Below are 20,850 nucleotides of genomic sequence, written 5' to 3'. Positions count from 1 at the left end.
AACCTTACCTTAAGAAAAGCTGTCCCAGAGAACCCCCTTCTTGATTATGATGTTCACGTAGTATTAACTGCTAACCACTTTGATCCTATATAGTATAATCAACATTTTAATGCTTTCCATGCACTCATTTAGTTTGAACCCTTACAATAACCCAATGAGGTAGGTCGCATTCCCAACTTACATATAAGAAATCCTACTGAGAGATAGGTCACACAAGATCACACACGGTTAGTGGCACAGCCAGATTTTGACCTTGAAATCCCAACTACAATACAAACTTTTATTTAAATAAGGGGAAAAAAAACTATTGTACAAATATTACTCTTCAGGTGCAACCTGCAGAGCCATGGGTGTAGGTGCTTAGCTCTATAAGGAAGTGCTTCTATAGATTTTTAGGCTTAGAGATGATACCATCTGGATACCTTTGCTTGAACCGGGCAACCACATCTGGGTCTAACAGGTGAATCCCATCCAGTTGGTTTCCAAGAGTGATCCTGAAGTAAGGATAAAGAAGGGGCAAACCAAAAAAACCCTGGAATTAAAAGGCTTAATATTGTTAAAAGATGCATATCTTTTATTAAGGCTGCCTATCATCTAATATTCATGCCAATTCCTTCAAGAAGACCTTAATAATTAGAATAGTGTTTGGTAGTATGATTAGGAACTGGGCACAGATTTTGGTGTTCAAACAGGCTGGATCTGTCTTACTTAACAGACAGCTAACCAGGTGTACTTCACAAAGTTGCTACCAATAAGTATTCTTTGGATAAATAAAATGCTAGCAACATGTCTTCCTTCTACAAACAGTATGAAAGATACTGAAACTGTTGACAGATTAAATGGATTCTTAACCACCAGGGGGCAGATTCAATACATCCCACAGAGTAACTGAGGAAGATCTTTAGTAGAAACCCTTTGGAGAGTAGTGGTTTGAGTCTTAAAACCTGTTGGGTCTCTAGTAAATGTTGCAGAGCTCCATAAAACAGTTTCGGTACAAGCTTGGGTGGCTTATGAATCCTCTGAAGTGCGTTTTTAGACTACTCAAATAGGAGGTAAAGCTCTACTGTCACCCGTCCTTGACCATAAACAGGAGGGCTGTTATGTCCTGGTCCACCTTACCAGTTGGGCTGCACATTGTGTGGTCGTCCAAATAACTCAATCTTGCGAGTGCCAGGGGATAGTCTCTCAATCATGCCATAGATTTCATCTGGTTTATGACTGGTAGAACGAACCTAGGAAAGTAAGGCTCTAGTTACTTTTAAATTACCAAAGATTCCAAGTCTAGCCCTTTCCATTTATATTTATGATCAAATGAGAGAACCTGGAACACACCTGACTTGAATAGTGTGGAAGGTTTGGATGCCTGGGGAAGCACATACCTCAGCTACGATCACATCGCAATCCAGACCTTGGTTGAAGCCTTGAGGATTTCCTTTGACACCAACCTGCTCACCACAGAGAACAAATTATCTTATGGAACCCCCAGCATTTGAACTTTTTCTCAATAAGAAGTCCAACAATTCCTCTTTCTGCTCCACCTATTGAACTTGGCCCCACTGCTGCTCACCAAGCAGTGTTCCTTCCCATGGTTCAACCAGTGACCTGTACGGCCTGTCCGAATGATGCGCTGCAGTTGATTTGTCTTCACCCAGATAATTTCATCTACCCGTTCATAACTGTGGGACATAAGAAAGAGAACTAGAGCTTTAATCAGGCTTTCACAGTTTAAGGGTAGTAACATCTACAGAGGAAAGGACAGGGAATACTCTGGGAGAAGAGAACACATCTTAACTATAGCAATTATGTTTCTATTTCCTTGGGGGGGGGGAGCAACACAGTGATCACTACTTACCCCCAGAGATTCAGACATTCTCTACCCAACTCCATGGCCCTAAAAAGAAAAGGGTTAAACAGCTACTTTCATGTCCATATTTTTAATCTCTTTAAGATACCAAAGTGTTTTCAGGAGACATTCAGTGAACATTTACATGCAAGACACCACTAGGGCACCAGGATGGATCTAAGAATGAAAACATAAAACAGTATCTATTACCAATAGCCTTACCTTTCATAAGGAATAAATATAAAGTTAGAATTCAGGTATCAGTTGTTTTATAAACACTCACTAGGTCTCAGTAGCAAAAAAGGCTGACTTAGTCATACATTTAATAGCAGGGCTAGCAAAACCCAGGATTTTATTCCCACCCAGTACTCACTCTGTACTACATCTGCCCATACCTACATATCTTGGAACTGTATTACCTGCCTGTGACCCAGAGGAAGAGAAAGCCATCATCCTGCAGTACTGGTATGTTGAGCCTGCGCATCTCATCATCTGTCAGGGTCCCATAGGGCAGCTCCATGTGAATATCCCAGGGTGGGTCAGCCATCACAACTGCAAACTTGCCCAAGATACTGACGTCCAGGTAGCGGATATCACAACAGATCCACTGCATGAGGTGGTATTTGGTCATCTTTCCTTCCTTCACTCTCAGATTCATGGCCCCAGTCCCTCTTTTCCATTTGATTTTCCTAGTCCCTTATAAATATGTATAACCCACACCATTCCCAAACAGCAAGACAGACTGCTGATTATGACTGCTTTCCTACATGTATGGCTGCCCTACTCAGATATAAGTCCCTAAGTTGAAATAAGTTTTCTGAGCAGACAGGTACCTGAGGAGGGAAGAGTCGATCTGCATTGGAGTCCCCTCCAACACTCTGTGTAAGAGCAAGCTCTTGGCTAGGTGTATGGTCTTTGCTCCCAGGAGCCTCAGAATCCATGCAAGCATCAATTTCATAGTGAACATATTTGCAGGTGTCCATGTGGAAGCATGTGTTAAGGAAAGAGCAGTCACCTAATGACTCATCAGTGTGTTTATTGATAATTCGTCTGGGAAAATAAAAAGGGAGAATGAGAATCAAGATGGTGTTCCAGAGTTAGATCCCATAGTTGAAGTTCCAAACTGTTTCAGAAGTTTGCCTTTTATTACCCTCTCCTAATTTTATCCGTAGAGCTTCCTCTAAGAGTTTTCAGAGAAAGGAAGCAGGTGACATGGAAAACCATAATTCACACCGAAGAAGAATTTAATTCCTCTCTGAGCAAAGACAACTTTCTTAGGAAAGAAGGGCTTGCTGGTTAAAGCTGAATGAAACACGGACCTAAGAGCCCAGGTTCCTATTTCTCCTAAGATCATCCTTTCAGGGAACTTAACTTTTACTGGGCCTCAGAGAGAGATGTCTTGCTAATGCAAGAAGAAAGGGGCATTATTATTTTTTAAAAAATCTCACATCTATTTGGGAATGCAGTCTGTATTCTCTCCCATAGAACACTACTTCAGAAAGTACACCTTGAGAATCTGGAGGTCTAAGACAAATCATTAAAAACATTTAACAACAGGATCAAAGACAGAACCCCAGTGACTGGAAGGAATGTGCTGAAAAGCAATGAGTGCTTCTGGGAGCCCCACCCCACCTCTCTCCCTCCCGAGACACCTGAAGTGCAGTTTGCGGCAGGGCCGGTCAGCATCACTGGCTTTCATGCACTCCTCCTTGGTTCCATAGTCACAGAACTCCTGTACTTGGGCCCGACCTCGGGATCGAAACTTTTCAACAATGGACTGTTCCTTGGCTGTTGTTGTGTTTAATAGCTCTAGGATCTCCTGACTGACCTGTGACAAAAGAAGCCTTAGACTTAAAAGGTTTGCAGATAAAATGAGCCCTAAACCACCTCCCTAAATTCTACCTGACAATGTCCTGTTGTAAGAGGTGAATGAGCTAACCTAATATGGGAAAAGTGGAGTCCTAGAAGAGATTTGTCATGGGTTCAGTCCCTTCTTACAGATCTGCATTTGGGATGGAATTATAAGAAACCTGGTTCCTACTGCTAGGCATTAAGCTAGCCTCCCCTCCCCAGGAAAGCAATCCTTCCCACCAAAACCACTTATATTTACATAACCAAGATGCTGAAGTACAAAGCACTTTACTGTTTAGCTGAGTCTATGCAACAGTTCTGTAAAGGAGGGTACTCTGGTTATCATCACCTAACAGATTAGAAGACTAAGACTCAAGAGAAGTTAAATTAACTTGTTCATATTTACACACCTAGAAGTAGCAAATGGGTAAGAATTCATGAGTCCGTTACTTATATTCAGAACCACAGTTAACTGCCAATTTACATTGTTTAATCATCAGTGTCTATAATTAATGGTCCTTGTTACTACCTTCCAGGATTCATCTCCATTCATCTCCCTCTATTCCTATACTTGGGCTCCTCTTCCACTTACCTGATGATTCTTCCAATAACAAGCATCCTCAAAACTGGAGTTTCTTCACACTGGCATTAGTGACATTTGGGGTGAAGTATTTCTTTGTTGTGGGACTTAACAGCATCGTTTGCCTCTATGCAATGGATGCCTGTATTACTCCTGTGTTGTGACAATCACAATGTCTTCAGACATTGCTAAATGTTCTCTGGGGGAAGGTAGGGGGGAAAATAATCCCCAGGTGAAAACCATTATTCTAAACCCTCAACCCTAAGAACTGCTCCTTGCCCTAGGGGTAAATTCCTCCCCAACCAAAGCTGTAACTAAAAGTATATATATGTAAGGAGCGCCAGGTTGGTTCAGTTGGTAGCACATTCAACTCTTAACCTTAGGGTTTTAAGTCTGAGCCCCATAATGGGTGTAGATTCCTTAAAAATAAAATCTTTAAAAAAAAAAAACCAAAGAAACAAAGTGTATGCGTGAATGCATTTCCATCTACCCCTACCTTCTTACTCTGTTGTTCCTTAGTAGACTGTTGGTTCAGAAGGCTCTCTATCTCCAGATCAACATCTGAGGCAGCATGTTTCCTCGATTTCTTGGTTGGCTCCTTGGCTGCTTCTGATGCTGAAGAGGCCAGGCCAGAGGCCAAAGAGCTAGCAAAGGCAGCTACTGTGGCTGAGTCCTGCTCTGCACGCCGCTTCTGCCCTGTGATAGTCCCTGTTACCTCCCCAGGGCCCTTCTTTTCTGCCACAGCGCCCATCATGGCAGAGAGCTTGGAATGATCAGCATAGGTCACAAGAGTGGGATGTGCGTCATCTTGTAAGAGACCTCGTTTTACCTCAATCAGCTCCTGAGCTGCAAACTTCTGTAGGAGGCTTTCTACCCCATCTTGAGTGGCAGGGGCATCTGGCTAGGGAAGGAGGGGAGGGGAGGGGAAGACAGTAAGACACTGACTACGAACTGAAGCAAAGAAGTGGTATATCCCAACCCTGTCTTATCAGGTCATTACCGTGGAGATGGCAAGACGGATGGACACAGCATCAGTGGGCAATGTTAAGGCCAGATCAGAGAGGTGGTGTAGCAATTTCTTCTCTAATTCAGGGTCTGTAGCTAGCTCAGGAACTGCTGAAGCTGTGCTGGGCTTAGGGCCACCAGAACTGGGTGCAGTAGGCACTGGGCTGTCACTGCGGAAGGTGGGAGACAGTGCTGCCTCTGGATTTCGTAGATCTAGGAGTAAAGAAAAGTGAAAAAAAGGATAAAGGGTAACCACTGTAGTGCTATCTATACACTCCTCAGAGGAGTCAAGTTCTCCAACAGTCACAGCATGTACTTTCATTTCATGCAGAGAATTCTCTGACCAAATTTAGCACTAGATCACCTTTCCTCAATCATACTCAAGCATTCACTGCTTTGCTGAATTTTTTGGATTTTCTAGGAACCACTTACCTTTTCTCTACTGAATAAGGTATTTTCCTAATTCCTGTCCCTGCTGTGCTTCAAAGGAAATTAGCAGCATGGTAGATTTCAATGTCCATACCACCTCCCTTCAGTCACTCTAAATGAAAACTGAAATAGTCAACCCATATTTATGGGTGCCTGGGTGGCAAAGTTGGTTAAGTATCCCAACTCTTGGGACACCTGGATGGCTCAGTCGTTAAGCATCTACTTTCGGCTCAGGTCATGATCCCAGGGTCCTGAGATCAAGTCCTGCCATTGGGCTCCCTGGTCAATGAGAGGCCTGCTTCTCCCACTCCCACTCCCCCTGCCTGTGTTCCCTCTCTTGCTTTCTGTCAAAGAAATGAATAAAAAAAATTTTTTTAATTTTATTTATTTATTTGACACAGAGAGAGAGAGATCACAAGTAGGCAGAGAGGCAGGCAGAGAGAAAGGGGGAAGCAGGCTCCGTGCTGAGCAGAGAGGCCCGATGCGGGGCTTGATCCCAGGACCCTGAGATCATGACCTGAGCTGAAGGCAGAGGCTTAATCCACTGAGCCACCCAGGCGCCCAAATCTTTAAAAAAAAATGCATCCCAACTCTTAATTTCACCTCAGGTCATGATCTCAGGATCCTGTGTCTCGGGCTTATGGTGGGCTCCTGGCTCGGTGGGGAATCTGCTAGAGTTTCTCTCTCCCTCTGACCCTCCCCCAACTTGCTTGCACATATGCATGTACTCTCTCTCTAATAAGTAAGTAAACCTTTAAAAAAACATTTTTAATAACCCAAGTTTTAAAGCCAGAAATATTTTCAACAACCTAAGCTGTGATTAGCTCTTCTGAGGAAAAGAATTTGAATTTTAATGAATCAAGGCCACTGCACATCAGAGGGTATGTAAAATGACAGTGTTGAGGATTAGAACAGGACCATTTTATTATTTTTAAAGATTTTAAGTAATCTCTACACCCAACATGGGGCCCAAATTTACAAGCCTGAGATCAAGAGTTGCACGCTCTACTGAGCCAGCGAGGTACCCCTAGAATGTGACCTTTAAAACTCAAACACAAAAATCTTTTTTTTTTTTTTTAAGATTTTATTTATTTATTTGTCAGAGAGAGTGAGCAAAGGCAGACAGAGTGGCAGGCAGAGGCAGAGGGAGAAGCAGGCTCCCCGCTGAGCAAGGAGCCCGACGTGGGACTCAATCCCAGGACGCTGGGATCATGACCTGAGCTGAAGGCAGCCGCTCAACCAACTGAGCCACCCAGGCATCCCTCAAACACAAAAATCTTATAAAACTTTGCAGAAGCCCTAGTCACCAAATATACTTCCTGACTGTATTTTTATCACTTACCCTATTATTTCTCAAGCTGGTACCCATTGTAACCTTAATAAGACTTAAGAACTCAAATTAGGATAACATATTACCTTTTAGAAAGCTTAATATAAAAAAAAAAAAAGAAAGAAAGCTTAATATCTAGGATTATTTAGTTAAAATACAGAAGTGGGCATCTGGCTGCCTCAGTGGGTAGAGCATATAACTCTTGATCTTGGGGTTGTGAATTTGAGCCCCATGGTGGATACAGAGATTACTTAAAAATAAATCTTTAGGGGCACCTGGTTAAGTGTCAGTTAAGTGTCTGCCTTCCGCTCAGGTCTTGATCCTGGGGTCCTGAGATCCAGCCCCTCATCCAGATCCCTGCTTAGTGCAGAATCTGCTTCTTCATCTGCCCCTCCCGGCTTGTGCTCTCTCTTGCTCACTCTCTCTCAATAAATAGAGTATTTTTTTATTAACACATAATGTATTATTTCCTTCAGGGGTACAGGTCTGTGATTCATCAGTCTTACACAATTCACAGCGCTCACCATAGCATATACCTTCCCCAGTGTCCATCACCCAGCCACCCCAACCCTCCCACCCACCTCTACTCCAGCAACCCGGTTTGTTTCCTGAGACTAAGAGTCTCTTATGGTCTGTCTCCCTCTCTGGTTTTGTCCCATTTCACTTTTTCATCTCTTCCCCCAAGATCCTCTGCTTTGTTTCTCAAATTCCACATATGAGATCATATGATAATTGTCTTTCTCTGATTGACTTATTTCACTTAACACAATACCCTCTAGTTCCATCTACATCATTGCAAATGGCACGTTTTTTGATGGCTGCGTAACATTCCTGTGTGTGCGCGTGTGCGTGTGTGTGTGTGTACACACCACATCTTCTTTATCCATTCATCTATTGTTGGACAGCCAGGTTCTTTCCATAGTTTGGCCATTGTGGACATTGCTGCTATAAACATTGGGGCACATGTGCCCCTTTGAATCATTATATTTGTATCTTTGGGGTAAATACCCAGTAGTGCAATTGCTGGGTCGTGGGTCGTACAGTAGCTCTATTTTCAAATTTTGGAGGAACCACCATACTGTTTTCCAGAGTGGCTGCACCAGCTTGCATTCCCACCAACGGTGTAGGAGGGTTCCCCTTTCTCCACATCCTTGCCAACATCTGTCATTTCCTGCCTTGTTAATTTTAGCTATTCTGACTGGTGTGATTAAATAATAAAATAAAATAAAAATGAAATATTAAATTCGGGACCTGTATCAGAATTCTGTTAAATATGATAAGATACAGGGAGCCTGAGTGGCTCAGTAGGTTAAGTGACTGCCTTTGGCTCAGATCATGATCCTGGGATACAGTCCTGCACTGGGCTCCCAGCTCCGCCAGGAGTCTGCTTCTTCCTCTGACCTTCTCCCCTCTCATGTTCTCTCTCACTCTCTCTCTGTCTCTCAGATAAATAAATAAAATCTCAGGGGACCTGGGTGGCTCAGTTGGTTAAGCCTCTGCCTTCAGCTCAGGTCACGATCCCGGGTCCTGGAATCGAGTCCCACATTGGACTCCCTGCTCAGGTGGGAGTCTGCATCTCTCTTTGCCTGCTGCTCCCCCTGCTTGTGTGCTCTCTGTTTAATAAATAAATTAAAAATAAATATCTAGGGGTGCCTGGGTGGCTCAATGGGTTGAGCCTCTGCCTTGGGCTCAGGTCATGATCTCAGGATCCTGGAATCCTGCCCCGCATCGGGCTCTCTGCTCAGTGGGAGCCTGCTTCCCCTCCACCCTCTCTCTGTCTGCCTCTCTGCTTACTTGTGGTCTCTCTCTGTCAAATAAATAAATAAAATCTTTAAATAGGATAAAATAAATAAATAAGTATCTAAAAATAGATAAATAAATCTTTAAAAAATATTGCAAGATGGGGCGCCTGGGTGGCTCAGTGGGTTAAGCCTCTGCCTTCGGCTCGGGTCATGATCTCAGGGTCCTGGGATCGAGCCCCATATCAGGCTCCTTGCTCAGCGGGGAGCCTGCTTCACCCCCCCCCCCCGCCTGCCTCTCTGCCTCCTTGTGATCTCTCTCTCTGTCAAAAAAATAAATAAAATATTTTTAAAAAAATTAAAAAATAAATAAAAAATAAAAAATATTGCAAGACATAAGCAGGTCACTAGTTTACATTTAGAAATATTTTGGTTACTGGGGCGCCTGGGTGGCTCAGTGGGTTAAGCCGCTGCCTTCGGCTCAGGTCATGATCTCAGGGTCCTGGGATCGAGTCCCGCATCGGGCTCTCTGCTCAGCAGGGAGCCTGCTTCCCTCTCTCTCTCTCTGCCTGCCTCTGTCTACTGTGATCTCTCTCTGTCAAATAAATAAATAAATCTTTAAAAAAAAAAAAAAAAAGAAATATTTTGGTTACTTAAACACTTTTACTCTAATGGAATTGACTTTAGTAAAATTTGACTCAGAAATTCCAAGGAATTGAAGCTGAACTATACCAAACACCTTGCTGGAACAGTTACATTTTATGAAAACAAGTTAAACCCTATTTGGAAAATAAACTCCACAATACCATACTAGCTGGAAATGTTAAATAACTGACAGAACTTTCTTCAATTTGCTTATGATTCCTTTATGTTCTGCTGAATCTAATGAGTAGAACATTTGCCAGATGAACTGATTCAAGTTTCTTGTTTTGTTTGGCAAAGAGGTACTGTATATGTGGAGGGATCCCTGAAGCACTTTCAAGGTCGGGATGAGAGAATTCAAGAGCAACAGACCCAAGCTAAAAATATATAAGAAATATAAGTGACAGGGTGCCTGGGTGGCTCAGCTGGTAGGGCGTCTGCCTTTGGCTCGGGGTGTAATCCCAGAGTCCTGGGATGGAGCCCCACATTGGGTTCCCTGCTCAGCAGGGAGCCTCCTTCTCCCTCTCCCTCTGCTGCTTCCCCTACTTGTATTCTTTCTCCCTCTCTGTCAAATAAATAAATAAAATCTTTAAAAAATATATAAGTGACAATTATCATTTAGCTTACTTGAAAGACTACATGCAAAATTTCTGCACTGAAGAGGACAGAATGATGACTACTCAAGTCCTTGCAATTCAGAGATTTTAGGAGTCTAGTAACTGGAGCTAAAAATACCCCAATTACAGTTTACACTGGGATAAAACTCTGAGCTTTTTTAAAAAATCAGTCAAGTTTTAAATTTTTTTGAAGTAATCAAAAATTTCTTTAGGGGTGCCTGGGTGGCTCAGTCATTAAGCGCCTGACTTCAGCTCGGGTCGTGGTCCCAGGGACCTGGGATCCAGCCCCATGTTGGGCTCACTATTCAGCGGGCAGCCTGCTTCTCCCTCTCCCACTCCCTCTGCTTGTGTTCCTTCTCTTGCAGTCTGTCAAATAAATAAACAAAATCTAAAACAAAAAGCAAAAAACCCAAAAACTTCTTTCATTAAGCAATTAAAGCACAATCAATAGTAAATATCATTAAGGCAGAAGAAACAAGGTACTTTAAAATTAGGATTTCAGGGACGCTAGGTGGCTCAATTGTGAGCATCTGCCTTTGGTTCGGGTCATGCATGATCCCAGGGTCCTGGGACTGACTCCCACATCGCACTCCTTGCTCACCAGTGAGCCTGCTTCTCCCTCTGCCTGGACCTCTCCCCTGCTTGTGTGCATGCTCTCTGACAAATAAATAAACAAAATCTTTTTTAAAAAATTAGGATTTCAGGGTGCGCCTGGGTGGCTCAGTCAGTTAAGTGTCTGCCTTTGGCTCAGGTCATGTTCTCAGGGTCCTGGGACAGAGCCCCACCTCAGACTCTCTTTTCAGCAGAGAGTCTGCTTCTCCCTCTCCTTCTGTCCCTCCCTTCTTGCTCTTGCTCTCATATACATGCACACATGCTCTCTTTCTCAAATAAATAAAAACTTTAAAATTAGGATTTCAGGCATTATACCCACAAATTGTCTATATATTATATACTGATATAACTCATTACACATGTGTTTGTTTTTATATACTGATATAACTTTATATATCTTTATACTTTATATATATCTTTATTATATATATATATCTTTATATATCTTTATATATATCTTTAACTTTAACTCCTACAGTATGCCAAAGGGAGTAAATCATATTCGCTATTAAACCAAAGATACTGGTAACAGAAAATGGGGCTAAAGGAAGATGGGGCTAAGTTTTAAGTCCATATCCAGGATACAGGTCCTTTGTTGTACAGCTCCGAAATTTTTTATATTTTAGGTAAGCCATGAATTATCCACTCCCCCTTAATTCATGTTCAAACTTTGGGCCAGGTACCTTACATATGCTGCTGCCATTAATATAAGATTTTGTTTATTAGAAAACCGGCTACGGCACCTGGGCAGCTCCGTCGGTTAAGCATCCAACTCTTGTTTTTGGCTCAGGTCATGATCTTAAGGGTCATAAGATCAAGCCCCACATCAGGCTACACGCTCTGCAGGGAGTGTGCTAGAAGATTCTCTCCCTCTGCCCCTCCCCCACTCACTGGCAGGCCCTCTCTCTAAACACATCTTTTTTTTTTTTTTTAAAGATTTTGTTTATTTATTTGACAGAGAGAGAGAGAGAGATATCACAAGTAGGCAGAGAGGCAGGCAGAGCAGGGGAAGCAGGCTCCCCGCTGAGCAGAGAGCCCGATGCGGGGCTCGATCCCAGGACTCTTGAGATCATGACCCGAGCTGAAAGCAGAGGCTTAACCCACTGAGCCACCCAGGCGCCCCTCTCTAAATACATCTTTAAAAAATAAAGGCCTGGGGTGCCTGGGTGGCTGCCTACCACGGGGGTTGTGACCCTACCTGCCTACCATGGGGGTCCTGGAATGAGCCCCCTATAGGGCTCCTTGCTCATTAGGGGTGTCTGCTTCTCCCTCTGCCTCTCTTGCTTCCCCTGCTTATGCTTTTGGGCTCTCTTTCTCTGCCAAATAAATTGAATCTTTAAGAAATTAAAAAACAAAGACCTAAAAAAGTATTTAATAATATCCAAATAAAAATTTTAAAAGGCCTAAGCAACCTATAGATAATACCTGCCCACCTTTTTTTTTTTAAACCACCTTAAGGGAAAATAAGTAAATAAAATAAATAAACCACTTTAAGGTATGACTGACATGTAAAAAGCTGAAATGGGGTGCCTAGGTGGCTCAGGCAGTTGAGCGACTGCCTTTGGCTCAGGTTGTGATCCTGGAGTCCTGGGACTGAGTCCCGCATCCAGCTCCCTGTTCAGTGGGGAGCCTGCTTCTCCCTCTCCCTGTGCCTCTCCCCCTGTTTCTGCACTCGCTTTGCTCTCTCTGTCAAATAAATAAATAAAATAAATCTTTAAAAAAAATAAAAAATAAAAAGTTGAATATATTTAACAGATATAACTAGATAACTTGGTGAGTTTGTAAATAAGGATACACAGCCATGACATCATCACTACTGTGAAGGCCATAAACCTATCTTATCACCTCCCAAAGGGTCATTCCACAGCCTTTATTATTTTTGTTTGTGTTAAGATCACCTAAGTAAGAGCTACCCTCTTAGAAAAAAATTATCTTTTATTTATTTTTTTAAGGAATCTCTACACCCAGTGTGGGGCTGGAGCTCACAGCCCCGAGACAGAGTCACATGCTCCAAGGCTGAGCCAACCAGGCATCCCCTACCATCTTAGAAAATTTCAAGTATACAATACAGTATAGTTAGCTATAGGCAGTATGCTGTATAGTATATCTCTACAACTTATTTATCTTGCATAACTGAAACTTTGTACCTTATGACCATCACCTCCCCATTTCCCTACTCCAGCCCCTAGCAATCCGCATTCTACTCTCCACTTCTATGATTTTACTATTTTAGACTCTGTGTCTCAAAGATGATCTAAATGAGATTATACAGTATTTGTTTTTCTGTTTCTGACTTATTTCACTTAGCATAATGCCCTGCAGGTCCACCCATATTGTCATAAGCACCAGGATTTCCTTTCTTTAAGGCTGAATAATATTCCCTTGTATGCATATTCCATTTTCTTTATCCAATCATCCAATGATGGATGGTTAGGTTGTTTCTGTATCTTGGCTATTGTAAGCAACACAACAAACACTGATGTGCAGGTACCTCTTAGAGACCCAGATTTCAATTCCTTTGGATACCTAGGATTGAGAGTGCTGGAAAATACGGTAGTTCTATTTCTTATTTCTTGAGGAACCACCACACTATTTTCCATAATAGCTATACCAATATACATTCCCACCAACAGTGAATTGGGGTTCCCTTTTCCCCTTGCCAATACTTATGTTTTATTTTTTTAATAATAGCTATCCTAACAAATATGAGGTGATATCTCATTATGGTTTTGATTTCCATTTCCTTGATGATTAATGATGCAGAAGAGCTTTTCATATACCTGTTGGCCATTTGTATGTCTTCTATGGAGACCTATTACATCTCGATTTTGTATATTTTGCTTATTTTTTGCCCATGTAACTTAAAAGAAAATGAGAACATTGTCCCTCATTAAAATGTATGTCAAGGGGTGACTGGGTGGCTCAGTCGGTTGGGCGTCTGCCTTTGGCTCAGGTCATGATCCCAGGTTCCTGGGATCAAGTCCCACATTGAACCCCTGGGATTGAGATTCCAGCTGAGCAGGTAGCCTTCCTCTCTCTCTCCTGCCTGCTGCTCCCCCTGCTTGTACTCTCTATCAAACAAATAGATAAAATCTTAAAAAAAAAAAAAAGTTCCACTAAAAATAAAATATTAGCTTAGACATAAAAATATGGCCAGCCTATAAATATAACACTGTAGGGCGCCTGGGTTGCTCAGTTGGTTAAACAACTGCCTTCAGCTCCAGTCATGATTCTGGAGTCCCAGGATCAAGTCCCACATGGGGGGAAAAAAAAAAAAAAAATCCCTGCTCAGCAGGGAGTCTTCGCCTCCCTCTGACCCTCCCCCTTCTCAGGTTTCTTTCTCTCTCTCAAAAACAAACCAAAACCAAAACCAAAAAATCTTTAATAAATCAAAGACTAACTTAATACTGTAGGGGCGCCTGGGTGGCTCAGTTGGTTAAGTTTCTGCATTTGGCTCAGGCCATGATCTCCAGGTCCTGGGATCAAAGTCCTGCATCCAGCTCCCTGCTCAGTGGGGAGTCTGCTGTCTCCCTTGCCCTCTGCTCCTCTCCCCGTTTGTGCTCTGCCTCTCTCTCAAATAAATAAATAAATAAATAATCTTAAAAAAAAAAAAAAGCTGTACTTCATCTCTATGGAAAACAATTTGGTGGGGGTGCCTGGATGGCACAATTGGTTAGGCATCTGACTCTTGGTTTCAGCTCAGACTGCACTCTCAGGGTCACAAGATGGAGATTCAGTGCAAAGTCTGCTTCAGACTCTCTGTGCCATTGGGCCCCCCACCCGGGTGCACCAATGCGCACTCTCTCTCTGTAAAATAAATAAATAGATCTTTTTTTTTTTAGTTTTTATTTATTTATTCATTCATGACAGGGAGAGAGAGGCAGAGGCAGAGAGAGGCAAAGGCAGAGGGAGAGGGAGAAGCAGGCTCCCCACTGAGCAGGGAGCCCCTCACAGTACTCAATCCCAGGACCCTGCCTGAGATCATGACGTGAACTGAAGGCAGACGCTTAACCGACTCAGCCACCCAAGTGCCCCTAAATAAATAAATCTTAAATATCACCCCCCCCCCGCAAAAAACAGTATGGTGGTTCCTCAAAAAACTGAAAATAGGGGGAACCTGGGTGGTTCAGTCAGTTAAGGGACTGACTCTTTGTTTCAGCTCAGGTCATGATCTCAGGGTCCTGAGATCCAGCCTTGTATTGGGCTCTGTGAGCATGAAGTCTGCTAGAGATTCTTTCCCCCTCCCTCTCCCTCTGCCTCTGCCTCTCCCCACAGCCCATGCCTACTCACAGGCGATCTCTCTAAAACAAATTAATTAAATCTTTAAAAAAACTGAAAATAGAATTTACCACATGATCTAGAAATTTCACTTCTGGATATACATCCAAAAAATTTGAAGCTGGATCTTGAAGAGATATTTGTACACTGATGGTTATAGCTGCATTATTCACGATAGCCAAAAGCTGGAAGGAACCCAAGTGTCCACTGACAGATAAATGAATAAACAAAATGTGGTATAAATATGCAACGGAATCTTCTAAAACAGGGATTCTAAAACAGGGATGCCTGGGTGGCACAGTCAGTCAGGTGTCTGCCTTTGGCTTGGGTTATGATGCCAGGGTCCTGGGATAGAATCCTACATTGGGATCCTTACTCAGCAGGGAACCTGCTTCTCCCTCTGCCTACCACTCTCTGTGCTCTGTCTCTATGACAAATAAAGGAAATCTTACCAAAAAGGAAAGAAAGAAAGAAAGAAAGAAAGAAAGAAAGAAAGAAAGAAAGAAAGAAAAATTAATTCTGACACATGCTACAACAGGATGATCCTTGAAGACATTACGCTAAGCGAAATAAGCAAGCCACGAAGGGACAAATACATTATGAATCTGTTTGTATGAGATATCTAGAGTAGTCAAACTCATGAAAACAAAAAGTAGAACGGTGGTTGCCAGGCACTGCACAGGAAAGGAAAATAGAGAGTTCCTGTTTAATGTGTACAGAATTTCAGTTTTGCAAGATGAAAAAGTTCTTGAGATAGGCTGCAAAACAATGTGAATATACTTCAAGCTACTGAGCTATACACTTAAAAATGGTTAAGATGGTAAATTTTATACTACGTGTATTTTGCCACAATTGAAAAAAAAAGCTGTACTTTAAAAATGCCAAGCTGGGGCACCTGGGTGGCTCAGCTGGTTTTAAGCCCCTGTCTTCAGCTCAGGTCATGATCTCAGGGTCCTGGGATGAAGTCCCACATCGGGTTCTCTGCTCAGCAGGGAGCCTGCTTCCCCCTCTCTCTCTGCCTGCCTCTCTGCCTACTTGTGATCTCTCTGTGACAAATAAATAAATAAAATCTTAAAAAAAAAAAAAATGCCAAACTGGGGCGCCTGGATGGCTCGGTGGGTTAAGCGACTGCCCTCAGCTCAGGTCATGATCCCAGGAGTTCCGGGATCAAGTCCCACATGGGGCTCCCAGCTCCGCAGGGAGTCTGTTTCTCCCTCTGACCTTCTTTCCTCTCATGCTCTCTCTCTCAAATAAATAAATAATCTTTAAAAAAATAAATAAATAAAAATGCCAAACTAAGCAAGGTCTCCCAAAGATTCTCTCTCCATGGTATCTACATTCATTAATGATATGAATACATTTTAGTTCACTTAATACCCTTGTCTTTTCTCACGAACTTTGTAGTAAACAATTAAGTATCAGATTTCAGTAATGTTATAAAAATCAAGAGGTAGTAAGAAAATTTTTATTTCCTGTGAGAAGAAAATGGAATGATCTAAATTATTAGTAACCCTTTAACTTTATCTTACACGGAAACTTGATTAATAAACTAATAGAGTGTGTCTCATGTCTTCCTAAGAATCCTAATGCTCAAAGAAATAGATTCTTTGGAATAACCAAAATAATTCAAAGAAAGAACAGTGACAGGCTGATTTATTTTGTGTTTTATCTCTATCTATTCCCATAGTACCAGATGGGCCAGCCAAAGCTCTAGGCCAGAAGACAATATACATTTAAGCACAACCTTAAAAATATTTTTATGTAAGTCTTAACCATATTCTTTAGGCAGATGTACTAGGAATCTTAACCATATGTTATTAAGTGGGTCAAAAGATTAAGTCAAGAAATATTTATATCAGCCACCCACTGGGTGGCTCAGTGGGTTAAAGCCTCTGCCTTCGGCTCAGGTCATGATCCCAGGATCCTGGGATCGAGCCCCACATCGGGCTTTCTGCTCAGCGGGGAGCCTGCTTCCTCCTCTTTGCCTGCCTCTGCCTCTCTGCCTACTTGTGATCTCTGTCTATCAAATAAATAAATAAAAATCTTAAAAAAAAAAGAAATATTTATATCCAAAAAAAGAGTATTTACATTCAAGGAAGAATACAATCTTGTTAAAATTATTAAACATGCTTAGCGAGAAACTGTGTCAAGTATCGACTCTAGTAGTTAGGTTTGCACATGGCACAAAGTTTGGTTAATACCAAAGTGTGGTTATTACCATGGAAAAGTGAAATGGACCTTAAAATTGAGTACTAAGTAATCCCTGATCGTAGGACTTGCACTCCTTCTTCCTCTACTTGCCCTGCACTCTTAACTTCTCTTTACTTATCTAAGTCCTATGTAGCCATCAAGATCAAATCACAAGTGCTAACTCATGATGCCTTTGCATCTATAGCCAACTCTTGTTACTTTTCCTTTCCCTGTCTATACTTATTGTGGATTCATTCATTCAGCATTTTACATATATCATATTGTAGTCCTAAATTTTTATAAGCATGAATCCTTTATCCCCAAATAAATTTTAAACTGTCTGAGAGCAAGGACAATAGGTTACTTATCTTTATCCATCTAGACTTATGCACACTGTAAATACTCAAAAGATGTTTGTTTATTATGGTGTCGAAGTCCTGACAGAACATCTTCTAGGTTCCAGGGGCCAGAACATGAGCACATGGACCTGGTATGTAGCAAGACAAGATTTAGAGATGGGCTCCAGTATACTGATAAACACTGTAACAAACTACCCCAAGGATGATATGGATTCACTATCTTTGTGGATCTTTATAATTGATTTGCCTTAAATAATCCAGGGTTTGTGCTGGGGATAGGGGTAGATAAAACTGGACAATCATCCGAGGTTCCTTCAAGTCTTGTGACTGACACAGGGGGCAAGGGGAGGGGAGAAAAAGTTTAAAAACATAGAGCAAATATTTTCAGATTTCTGACTGGGACATAAATCGCTTAAGACAATGCCAGTTCTGCTACTCATTTAGCAACTCTGTGAGGGTCACTGAGCTGAGCACTGTAGATATAAAGGTTCGGTCCTTGCTCTCCTTGTGGCTACAGTGGCAAAAAACGACCACTACAAAGCACTCGCTATAACGGAAGGAAGAACAAAGCGCCACAGCAGCAAAAAAAAAAAAAAAAAGGCGGGGGGACTTAACTGCTTCAAGGCATGGGGGGCGGAGAGGCCTAGCAAAGGCAACGTTCTCGCAGACTTAAGAGGAGTCAGCCAAGTGAACGCGGATGGGGTGGGATGGCAGGGACCAGGCTTCTGCCCCGAGACAGTGAACTGGAGGAACCAAGGCCCGGGGTAGAACGAACTGCACCTACGTACAGGAGGACGAAGGGTCTGTTTGCTGAGGTTGGAGAGTCCCGATGTACCAGGCATTAAAGAAATGACCGCTTGGGAAAGGGTGCTGATTTGGGAGCTCTTTTTCTCTAGGGTTCTCTCCCGCCCACCCTGCCCACCCTGGCTAAACACCGACGCCGACAGCCGCGCGCCTCACCCAAGTGCCCCGAGTCCTGCTTCCGCCTCCGCTGCAGCCTCTCTCGCAGCGAGTCTAGCTGCTTTTTGTGGGCCTGGATAGAGCTCCACGTGTCCGACATCCTAGTCTCTCAGCTGGGACACCTCTCGAATCAAGCGCGGTGGACTAGCACCTCCCAGCCCCAGCAGCAGGAAATCTCCAACTCTCACGCGGACACCCCCGGGCTAACCGGAAAGAGATCCCGGGAATGTGCTAGCCGGGAAGTCATTTTCCGTTTCCCGCTCGGTTTGAAGCTGAAATGAGAACCACCATAGGTGTTGGCAGGATGGCGGAAATATTTTCAATAGGATCTCTCTCGTCCTTCCGGGTGCAGTGAAGCTGTGGTTGCCATATTAGTGCCTGGCAGAACAGCCATGTTGCTTATTGAGGCGCATGCGGCCATGTTGAATATAAGGAGACGAGCCCTGTGAGTTGATACAAAGTGTTAAGGCAGTACTGATAGGGGCCCCTGGGTGGTTCAGTGGGTGAGCGTCTTCCTTCGCCTGGGATCATGATCCCAGCGTCGTGGGATCGAGCCACGCAGCGGGCTCCCTGCTTGGCGGGAAGCCTGTTTCTCCCTCTTCCACCCCCATGCTTGTGTTCCCTCCCTCGCTCGCTCGCTCTCTCTCTTCTTTCTCTCTGTCTCTCTCTGTCAAATAAATAACTAAAATCTTGGCGGGGGGGGTGGGGAGCACGTATTGCATGGAGCTCTGGTTGTGGTGCATAAACAACGAATTTTGGAACACTGAAAAGAAATAAAAATGGAAAAAAGAAAAGATACCACCGATAGAGCAGCAAGCATAGTAGAGATTTAAGGTGTGGTTTTTTTTAAGACTTTATTTATTTGACAGAGAGAGATCACAAGTAGGCAGAGAGGCAGGCAGAGAGAGGGGGAAGCAGGCTCCCTGCTGAGCAGAGAGCCAGATATGGGGCTCCATCCCAGGACCCTGAGATCATGAGATCATGAGGTAGAGGCTTAACCCACTGAGCCACCCAGGCGCCCCTTAAGGTTTTATTTATTTTATTTTTTTAAAGATTTTATTTATTTATTTGCCAGACAGAGATCACAAGTAGGCAGAGAGAGAGAGGAGGAAGCAGGCTTCCTGCTGAGCAGAGAGCCCGATGCAGGGCTCCATCCCAGGACCCTGAGATCATGACCTGAGCCGAAGGCAGAGGCTTTAACCCACTGAGCCACCCAGGTGCCCCAAGGTTTTATTTTTAAGTAATCTTTACACCTGATGGGGGCTTGAACTTCCACCTGGAGATCAAGAGTTGTACGGAGATCAGAGTTGTATGCTGCACTGACTGAGCTACTCAGGTGCCCCGGGAGTACAGATTTTTAAAATGAAAAACAACTAATTCCTTTTGACAGATATTATCATATCCTTTCTGCTGCAGGTATTGCAGGCTTATGTTTTCATGCATTCATTTATAGAGTTATGGCTGGGGGTGCATGGGTGGCTCAGTGGGTTAAGCCTCTGCCTTAGGCTCAGGTCATGGTCTCAGAGTTCTGTGATCAGTGCCCCATTGAGCTCCTCATCGGTCTCTCTGCTCAGCAAGGAGCTTGCTTCCCCCTCTCCTTCTGCCTGCCTCTGCTTACTTGTGATCTCTCTCTGTCAAATAAATAAATAAAATCTTTTATTTTTTTTTAAAGATTTTATTTATTTACTTGACAGACGGAGATCACAAGTAGGCAGAGAGGCAAGCAGAGAGAGAGAGAGGAGGAAGCAGGCGCCCTGCGGAGCAGAGAGCCTGATGCGGGGCTCGATCCCAGAACCCTGGGATCATGACCTGAGCTGAAGGCAGAGGCTTTAACCCGCTGAGCCACCCAGGCACCCCAAAATCTTTTATTTTTTTTAAGGTTTCATTTATTTATTTGACAGACAGATTACAAGTAGGTGGAGAGGCAGGCAGAAAGAGAGGAGGAAGCAGGCTCCCCACTGAGCGGAGAGCCCGATGCAGGGCTCAATCCCAGGACCCTGAGACCATGAGCTGAGCCAAAAACAAAGGCTTTAACCCACTGAGCCACCCAGGCGCCCCAATAAATAAAATCTTTTAAAAAAATAAATATACTGCTATTTCATTGGTTTACAGTCTATGGGTGTGTGCCTGGGGGACTGGGGCACCTGGGTGGCTCAGTTGGTTAACCATCTGCCTTAGGTTCAGGTCATGATGCCAGGGTTCCAGGGTCTAGCCCCATGGCTGGCTCCCTGTTCAACAGTGTGTTTGCTTCTTCCCTCACCTCTGCCCTTCCCCTTCTCTTGTGCTCTCTCTCAAATTAAAAAAAAAAAAAACCACATTATTTAAAAAATTAAAAGGAGGACTGACGATGCAGAGGTGTTGTTTGTGTGTTTGTTTGAGATTTTATTTTGGAATGCCTGCGTGGCTCAATCAGTA

General features: G+C 43.3%; 1 protein-coding gene across 2 annotated transcripts; it reads right to left on the bottom strand.

Annotated features, from left to right (window-relative positions):
* Positions 1 to 266: 266 nt before the first annotated feature.
* Positions 267 to 18,736, bottom strand: METTL3 (methyltransferase 3, N6-adenosine-methyltransferase complex catalytic subunit). Of its 2 annotated transcripts, XM_080809803.1 has the most exons (11): positions 18,436 to 18,736; positions 5,275 to 5,492; positions 4,771 to 5,175; positions 3,496 to 3,671; positions 2,677 to 2,893; positions 2,263 to 2,450; positions 1,853 to 1,891; positions 1,568 to 1,676; positions 1,380 to 1,445; positions 1,120 to 1,232; positions 267 to 494 (listed from the first exon to the last, which is right to left on the bottom strand). In XM_080809803.1, the coding sequence occupies exons 1-11, from the start codon at positions 18,533 to 18,535 to the stop codon at positions 383 to 385; spliced, it is 1,743 nt and encodes a 580-aa protein (XP_080665929.1). In that variant the 5' UTR covers positions 18,536 to 18,736; the 3' UTR covers positions 267 to 382. The 2 variants fall into 2 exon arrangements, with proteins under 2 accessions (XP_080665929.1, XP_080665928.1); XM_080809802.1 differs by lacking the exon at positions 18,436 to 18,736 and having other exon boundaries at positions 5,275 to 5,692.
* Between the last annotated feature and the right edge of the window lie 2,114 nt (positions 18,737 to 20,850).

Source organism: Martes martes (assembly GCF_963455335.1).
Source record: "Martes martes genome assembly, chromosome: 7".
NCBI classification, from domain to species: domain Eukaryota; kingdom Metazoa; phylum Chordata; class Mammalia; order Carnivora; family Mustelidae; genus Martes; species Martes martes.
The sequence above is the reverse complement of the archived record's forward strand: the minus strand, read 5'-3'. Positions and strand labels throughout refer to the sequence as shown.